This window comes from Merops nubicus, unplaced genomic scaffold (genome assembly GCF_000691845.1).
Source record: "Merops nubicus isolate BGI_N331 unplaced genomic scaffold, ASM69184v1 scaffold8809, whole genome shotgun sequence".
Classification (NCBI taxonomy): domain Eukaryota; kingdom Metazoa; phylum Chordata; class Aves; order Coraciiformes; family Meropidae; genus Merops; species Merops nubicus.
The window spans coordinates 41,190-49,782 of NW_008630137.1; the positions used below are offsets into that span (position 1 = coordinate 41,190).

The following is an 8,593-nucleotide window of genomic DNA, read 5'->3' on the forward strand; positions in this document are numbered from 1 at the left end:
TTTCCCTTATGGCTCTCCCTGCAGGGCCGGCTGCACCCTGGGGGGGAAGCTATAAGGCAAACTCACCACCTCTGTATGAAGGGCTGTGGGAATCACCCATATGTCAACCTTAATTCGGGGCTCAGGGTTCAAACCCCAGCATTTCACTTGCTCAAAGTAATTTTTTTCCATAAGCTTAAGCTGTGTCATATAACTAGGTTTTAAAGAAGAATGATAAAACAAACCCCGAATAGGACATTAAAGCTGTTTGTTGGTTTTTGTTTGTTTGTTTGTTTGTTTTTGTTTTGTTTTGGTTTGGTTTTGTTTTGTTTTGTTTTTGTTTGTTTGGTTTTTTTTCTTCCACTCAGGGAGCTCCAGGAATGGCTGGCAACATTGGGGCAGTTGGTTACCCTGGCAGGCAGGTGCAGTAACTATACTGATGTTTTTGCAGTTTTGGGGGTTTTCTTGTTTGTTCTTTTCAAAAGCACTGTATCTAACTCTTTTGGAACTACCAGTAGTATAAATGTATTTGTTTACATCCTGTCATTTATCCTGGAAACAAACATCTTTCACAGGTAGTGCCCTTTAGGTAATGTTGAGTCTTGTGGCTTTTAAACTTGAGTGAGTTAGATGCAGAAATGCTGTACCTTTGTGGAATACATAAATTACATCACAAAAGTACTGAATGTCTAAATGCTTTAGGCTCCTTCATAAACCTCGTGTTTCTCTATATTTTATCTTCTTCATATCTCAAGTCCGGAAGCAACAGGAAATTGACTGTTTAAATATACTTATTCCTGATTTTCACTGATGTTTTTACTTCACTACTGAAACTATTTCTTCAGCCCTCTGGTGAAACAGAGCATTACAAGATTTTTTGTTGTTGTTGTTTTCTTTCCATTCAGATATTTGTGAAGGAGAACCAATAAAGCCAGAAAGCAGCTTTCTTTAAACTCAAGCACTTAGATAAATTTTTTTTTTTTTTTAGTCTTACATATAAGCTAGCAGATAACTCAGTCCAGTAACACAGCTAAGACAAAGTAGAAAACTTTTCTATTTATATTATTAATTTACATTATTTTATGAATATAAAGATATATGAACCAAATTCAGCATATGACTTTGTGGTTTTCTATCTATCTGCTTAAAGGGTGGATTTGACCAATTCTTCAGTGTTTTATTGGGTTAGGCTTGTATTTAAAGGCTATGTATTTAAAAATTTTGTTACAGTATTTTGTATAGTAGTAGATGATAACATATTTTCTTTGAATGATATATAACACAAAATGTTTAGAGCATCTGAACTACATATACTATTCTGACATTAGCCTGAAAATAATTGGAAATGTGTACAAATATAAAGGCTTATGAAAAATCCTGTGAAATTTTGGCTGTAGTGCCAGATCACTGGTTCTGGAAAAAAATTTCCTACCAGAAGAAATAATTTTAATGTAAAGGACATTTCAGTCGTTGTCTAAGTTTCAGCCATGAATTAACGGGAAACTTTTCTGAACACGGTCCCTAATAATTTTAAGAAAATATTGCCAGTTTACAGTTGACAAATTCTGTTACAGTTCTTTTCAATAGAGCATATCTGCTTGTTTTAAATTAAGTACAACTCCTGTCTTTTTGTAATAGGGCTTAGCTGGACCAGAAGGTAACCCAGGTCCTAAAGGTGTAAGAGTAAGTAAGCATTTTAAGCATTTTGGCATGCAAGTGTATTTTTACTCATACAGTACCTAAGACAAGGGATGAGGAATTTCATTCAGCTCTGCCAGTTGTCTGCCTGCTGAATGTATTTATAGAACTTACTCTGTACTTACAGAACTTACTAATAAGAAAGGATAGTGTTTCTTTCAAAATATCTGTAAGGATTTTTTTCCCCCATGGTGAGCAGCATAGAGCAGTCTTCCATTGTTGCCCTTCCTCTCACTTGGAATGCATGCAGGCAAGAGGAGGGAATCCATCCTGAACATGGGTGTGTGAGAGCTGGAGTGAGGACGAGTTTCCTGCCTGAAGCATTATTTCCATCATGGAAGCTGTCAAGAGGGGAGACCTATCTGGCGCTTGCAATCTCTAACAGCTACAGAACTTGATAAAGGGAAACTATCTTGTTGCATAAAAACCATAAAAGTGGTCTTGAGATTTTTAGAATGGTTCAGTTGTAGCCACATATGTTCCAGGGACTGCAGACTCTTCTCTGCTGATTAAAGGTTTGCTTTTCATTACTCTTGGAGTTAAAATAAGTGAGCGTTTTCTGAGACTTGTTTGTTTGTGTTGGTTGGTTTGTTTGTTTTTAATGGACATGTGGGTATGCCTGCACATGCTTGTGTATGTATAAGTACTTTTTCAGACAGATTCTCACCATCAGGCTGAGACAGGGGTTTCCAGAAATCTGCATGCTGCTGGTTGCACCTAGGATTTGAAGAAGCCTTTTGCTGGGCGTTTTCAAGCAGTACATGTTGTACAGGTTGCTGAGCAGTGTGCTCTCTTCTCAAGTATCTGTTAAACTAATCATGTTGCTGGATTTACTTTTGTCCTGTTGTTGGGTGGTTTAGGGTTTGGTTTTTTGTTGTTGTTGTTAGGGTTTTGGTTTTGTTGGGGTTTTTTTTGCCTTTTTTTTTTTTTTTAATGTAGGTACTAAAAGCCTTTACTGCAGCAGCTTCTTAAACATATGTCTGTTTTGGGGGGGTAGGGTTTTTTGATGTCAGTTTTCATTACAGTGATGGTAAAAATTAGTTCATGAGGATCAAGTGCCAACAGATACTGCACCCTCAGGGACTGTATCTTTTACATTTCTTCAGTTTATTTTTGCTCAGATTCTCAATGCATTTTCTTCTCCTCCCCTCAGCTAACAAGACATTAAGTGATCAGTGCCACTTCCTGAAAAGCTATGACTTCTCTGTTTACACAAAGCTGAACTTGGCACATGTATGAGTAATCTTAAGGAAAAACACCTGTCAGATCTTAAGGCTAAGTCCTGTATATAAATGCTGCAAACAACTTCCAATAAAGATGATGATGCAGCCCTGTTGAGACATAGTACTGTGCCATGGAAGTGTGTAGTAACATGATACCAAGTATCTTTACAGCCTTAGGTTGAGGAAACATTCCTGCAATCAAACTATACTCTGCTTCTCAGCTGTTCTAAGAAACTGTAGACTAAAAAAGTGCCTTTGCTTTCCTTACTTTCTCTAGGGCTGGATGACAAGATTGGCACTTTTTTCTAGTTTTAGCACCCCACACCTCCACACCCCCTGCCCTCTCCCCCCAGAAAAGGCGCAAAAATCCTCAACAAGCCAACAAAGCCTCGAGCTAGAAACCCCAACCCCAAATCATTGCAGCCCAGAGGGCTGGAGAGAGATGAAAGCAAAGGGTTCTTTTTTGGTAACTAATATTTTTTTTTTCCAATCTTGATTTAAATCTAGTAGTGCAGAATCCACCTCTGTTACTATTTTTGTAAATTGTGCTTTCATTTCTGCTGAGTCAGCAGCAAGTTTCTGCGTCCATAGAACTCATTATAAGAGAAGATCTATTTGTGTCTCCCTGAGAGGTGAGAGAGAAATGCATTGTGACTGAACGTTATGAAAAATATTCTGCTTATAACAAGGTAAACTTATAAGGACTCTTGCATATAGCAGTGATCACTAAGTGTTATTAAAGACAAGAACATATTTTCCAGTATATTTCATGAATAAGGTTAACTTCAGCAGATTTTTCATATGTCATTCATTCTAATACATAAGATATCTATCTGATTCAAATTTGTTGTATTGGAACACTTTTTAAATGCTTCTTTCTAAATTGATTCAGTACCTTTATAAAAGAAAATAGGTTTTGCTCTTGGTTGGAGAATAACTCCTAGTCATGTTTAAGTTGAGTAAGCTTCACTGGTAATTTCAAACGAGCCTGAATTTTATCCCTGAATCATGAATCCATAGCTGGCCAATACTAAGGAACAAAAAATGTTGTTGGGAGGCAGACTTGTAATCAAGAATTGTTCTTATGATTCTTAGGGTTTCATTGGACCTCCAGGTGTGGCAGGACAACCAGGACCTGAAGGAGAAAGAGTAGGTTTAATGGAACATTAATGAAATATTGAAGTTTGAGTGGTAATGAAATATATGTTAGAATTGGGGGAAAAAAATGTACAAGGTAGAACCATTCATTTGAGTCTTTGTCTAAAAGAAAACTCATGTAGAGGAAATTAAATAAATAGATTATATCTAGTTAGCCTAATCAATTATAATGCATTGGTGCTAAAGTTAAATGGGGAGCAGTTGTAAATTATTATTTGAATTTAATCTAGAGCTACAAGGATTAGGGATATTTTTTTTCTTACCACCAAGGTCCCTAATGAGTATTTTTCATTGAAGCAATTTTTTTTCAGTAAAGAATTAATATTTGTCAGTTGTTAGATGAAGTTCGCAATAAAATCAATCAGGGAAATCTTAATCTCTGTCACTCTGTACTTGAGCTTTTTCTCGCTTCTCTAGAGCACAAAGGGTATCTGACCATGTATTTTGGTGGAAGCAGGATGTGGCTGTTCCTTATAGTTGATCTGATATGGCCACAGTTAGTGGTTTTGTACCCCTCTTTTATGGGACATTACCTCTATGAGTCTTTGCTCAAATCTGTATTTTTAATGGTGTTTTTTCTAATACTGCCTTTTCCAATCCAGTGCAGGTTTAGTTAATTGCATTTAAGCTATTGAAGAAAAGAAAACCTACTTACAAAGAACTATTTCTTTTTCAGGGCATCCCAGGTTTCCACGGAAAAAGAGGTCCTAAAGGGAGACAGGTAAAGCTTCTAACACTTGTTATGGTTTTTGCTGCCAATGTAAATGCACCTGTAATTCACTCTGCAACTTTAATCAGCTGAAAAATGTTTGGGTTTTTTTTCCCCATAGATGATTTTCTATTGTTTCCAGTTAATACTTGCAGTATTTCAAATTCTGTGCAGGTTTTGACAACTAGATGTTCTGAAGTGAGGAAGACTTAACATGAGGAATCTTGTGGCTGGTTACTAATGTCAGCTATTTGAGTTTTAAAAGATGTCAGAAACACATAAATATATTCTGTAAAATTAGTGTTGGCACAAGGTTCAGATATGATGCAAGTCTTGTAAGTCTGATTTTGGTGGTGGTTTGAAGGCAAATGAGCTACTTCTACTGTCTGATATTTCTGGACTGTTAAATTAAAGCTGTTCTCAACTTAACATATATTTCTACAGCTGAGAATAAACACAAATCTGCCAAGTATACATTATCAAGGTTTACATATTTCCTGTGGTATATCTTCAATGCTGAGTGTTTTGTATTCTGCTGCAACCTTATTATCTTAGGTCTTTGAAGATATCCTGGACTTTCCAGTTTTAACTTGCCTGTGGTTTGAGATTGGAAAGCATTCTCCAGTTGTGCACTCAGTTGCTCTCAGCACTTCACATGACTTTCATCTAACGTGCTGAGCAATCCTGTTCAGCTGTAGTAGTGTGATTACCATCATTTGGCCCTTGATGTATATTATGAAAGTTGTGGAGGATTGTGTTTTGTTGTTTTGTTTTCTGTGTGACCTAACACCAGCCAAAAAAAGGCAATAGGGTTCAATAGAGTTCCTTTTGATGTAAACACAGGCAAGTAGAGAAAACAGTCATTAAGTTGATAGACTGCTCTTTCCGAAGCTGCTATCTAATTATTAAAGTGTAAGAATCTGATTTTTAATTATTCAGCTATCAGGACAGGCAGCTCATGTGCTTGTTTAGCATATCATAGTTCACTTATTATTTGAATCAAATACAGTTTTGTGCATCTAAGTGTTGGGCAAGAAGTTGGCCATCAGTACCCTGGAGTAGTTGCATGTGCGTTGTGCTAGTGAGTCATGCGCAGCATTGAAGGAGAACCTGGACAAAAGACAAAGGCTTCTGCTCAGTGTGGAAAAGGAAGAGGAGGTGACAGCGGGGTATTCTGGAAACGTGCTTTGTATTATAATCTCATTCTCAGTGGAAGGTTTCACCGAGGCTTCTGATTGCTGGTGTAGTAGTTTGTTTCACTCTATAACAGCTGCTGCTGTCCGTGCTGTGGTAAGCAGTTATTTTTCACTTACAGTAAGAGCACAACTTCTGTCATTGCTAGGCTATGCTCTAAGTACTTCTGTTTATGTAAACCAGTTCAGGGAGGTTTCACACATGTGACAGAGCAGCAAAAGCACCTCTGCACAATATCCGTGATTACCTTCGTGCAGTAGTAATTCATCTGTAAAGTTGTCATTTCTTCTATCTCAAGATTAAGTCCAAATCTTTTCTATGATCTAAAAAGTACTTGATTAAAGGCTACTAATAGAGGGAGCCAACACAGGAGAGCAATCATGTGGGAATGTAGCTTGAAGTACTTTACCGGGTCAGAAGCTTAGAGAATGTGTGTTATTTTAACCCTAGGCAATGATAGCCCTGAAGATAAGTCTTTTGACACAGTGTCCCGGAGTTAACAATGCCGGTGCTTTGGGGCAGGGCAATGTCACAAAAGGAAATTTGACATGGGAATTGCATAGTGCCTGAAGTCAGGTTCCTCACCTCATGGTCTAGGTGGCAGCTGATTTATTTGGACAAAACTTCTGTCAATAATAATATTTAGTTGGGGGAAACCCAGCTGTCTAACTAGCAGAGATCCTTCTGAAAGAAAATAAATCCCAAATATGATCTAATTTTTGGAAAATAACATAAAAGAGTAGTGGGTCAACTTAAATTCAGGAAACTACTGCTTAGCAAGTTTATTGAATAGTTACTTGTATTTGTAGCATCCCTGGCATATTTGCAATAGAGTAAAATGTTGAGTTACCAAAATCTTTGTGAAAATTATAGTGAGGATTTATTTGAATTTTAGATTAGTTTTGCATACAGTATTTTTTAAAGAAAGTGTTTCATAGTAAAATCCTAAGTATTCAGTTTCTTTCCTTTGTATGCTTGTAATATGACATTTGACTAGTTCTGCAGTATTTTTAATGCATTATCCATCATGTTATTGTGATGCATAGTGCTTTTGAATTCGTAGTTTCACCACATTGGAGGGGGTATTTTATGTGGTTTTCTTCTATATGGGATTAATTACAACCAGCAATCCATGTGACAGAACAAACATTGTAAATGACACAAAGAATTTATTAGTCAAGTCCACTGTAACTGTAAAAACCGTTCAGGTTATGTTTTATCTTAAAACTATGCGTACTTGTCCTTTGTTTGCTTTATAGTAATGTTAAATGATAATGTTAACATTGCACAGTAGCAGTGTTACATTACTTCCAAATTTAGACTTCTCTCTTCCATGTTGCATTTTCCTTTCATTTTTCTACTTACTAATCTAGCTCTATCAGCATCAGTTAAAAGACAGGTGCTGTTGAGAATGGGATTATGATGACTGTGGTTAATCTGGCCCTTTTGTAACCCATGCTGTGCTGCATTCTTGCTGTAGATAAACCATCATCTGTGACCTGCATCTACAATCTTATGTCTGGTAAACTGTCCCATTGAATCACCCATTTCACTTTAGATGCCTCGTTTGTGTTTGGTTGGGTGGTTTTTTTTGTTTGTTTTTTAAATTGATATTAATGTGTGTTATTCCAATTCTGACCCTTCCAACATCTGCTAATGGTAGGCTATAAGACCAAAATGTTATTTATTTAGGAAAGGGTAGTAAATTATCTACATCCTGTCAGCTGATAGCTTTTAACAGCATAGGCACTGTCAGATACCCATTTTGCATGCATTAAATTTTAGGGTAGATTTTCAGACTTGTGCAAAAATTGGTACAGATCAAGAATCAGTTAAATATGTTTTATTGACCATAAACCTATGTACCTCTACTGTTTAAATGGTAAGACAGTAATGATATAAAGACCTGTGCTGTGAGATCTTACAATTATGGTTATAGATTCTTATTTGTGAGTCCCATGATCAGATCCTGAATAAAAATTTCATTGCTGTGAGAGGCATTCCTATCTTTTGCTTTCCCGAATTTGCAGGAAAATGCAGAAAAAAAATATCCAAAACCAATGCAAAAGGTGGTACAAGGACTGTTAATCATGTCTCAGGTGAATTCCCAGTGTCAGGCATAATAATGGGAATTAAGATCCTAATAACTTGTTACAACATGCTGTTTTACCAGCATGTATGCATATATATATACAGAAAAAATTATATCTATTGTGTGTCTATATATATATACATACAGAAAAAATTGCCTTAATGCTTCTGGATTATGTTAGGACTAAAGCCAAATATGGCTTAAGCAGTGCTTAAACTACTTAAGTTTATGTTACGATTTTTCCACCTTCTTGCTGCAGTTTCGTGTTGTCTTCCTGACTCCGGTTCATATAATATTGTATGATAATGCATATCCCCCATTCCATTAAGGAAAGACACAGCTATACTAAGTCCTGAGCTGGACAGCTATGTTGGTGTCCTCCAAACAGGGTAGATGAAAAAGCCCAAATTAATTGTATCTTTGACCTGCAGCAGGTTTGAACACAATCTTACGGATGTGTGCCATGGTTTGGGCTCAGGGCTGCACCCAGAACTGTAACAGATGCTCTCTGTTAGCCCCCTCCCCCCACCCCCAAAAGGG

At 36.8% G+C, this 8,593-nt stretch overlaps 1 protein-coding gene across 1 annotated transcript in view; it reads left to right on the top strand.

The window, feature by feature from the left end:
* The window catches only part of COL24A1 (collagen, type XXIV, alpha 1), a gene marked incomplete at its 3' end in the record, with an annotated part of 122,642 nt that overhangs the window by 38,963 nt on the left and 75,086 nt on the right, over nt 1–8,593 (top strand). The window contains exons 14-15 of the mRNA XM_008947170.1: nt 1,618–1,662; nt 3,996–4,049. Of these exons, the coding sequence (XP_008945418.1) occupies nt 1,618–1,662; nt 3,996–4,049 (99 nt within the window). The remainder of the gene's footprint in view (nt 1–1,617; nt 1,663–3,995; nt 4,050–8,593) is intronic.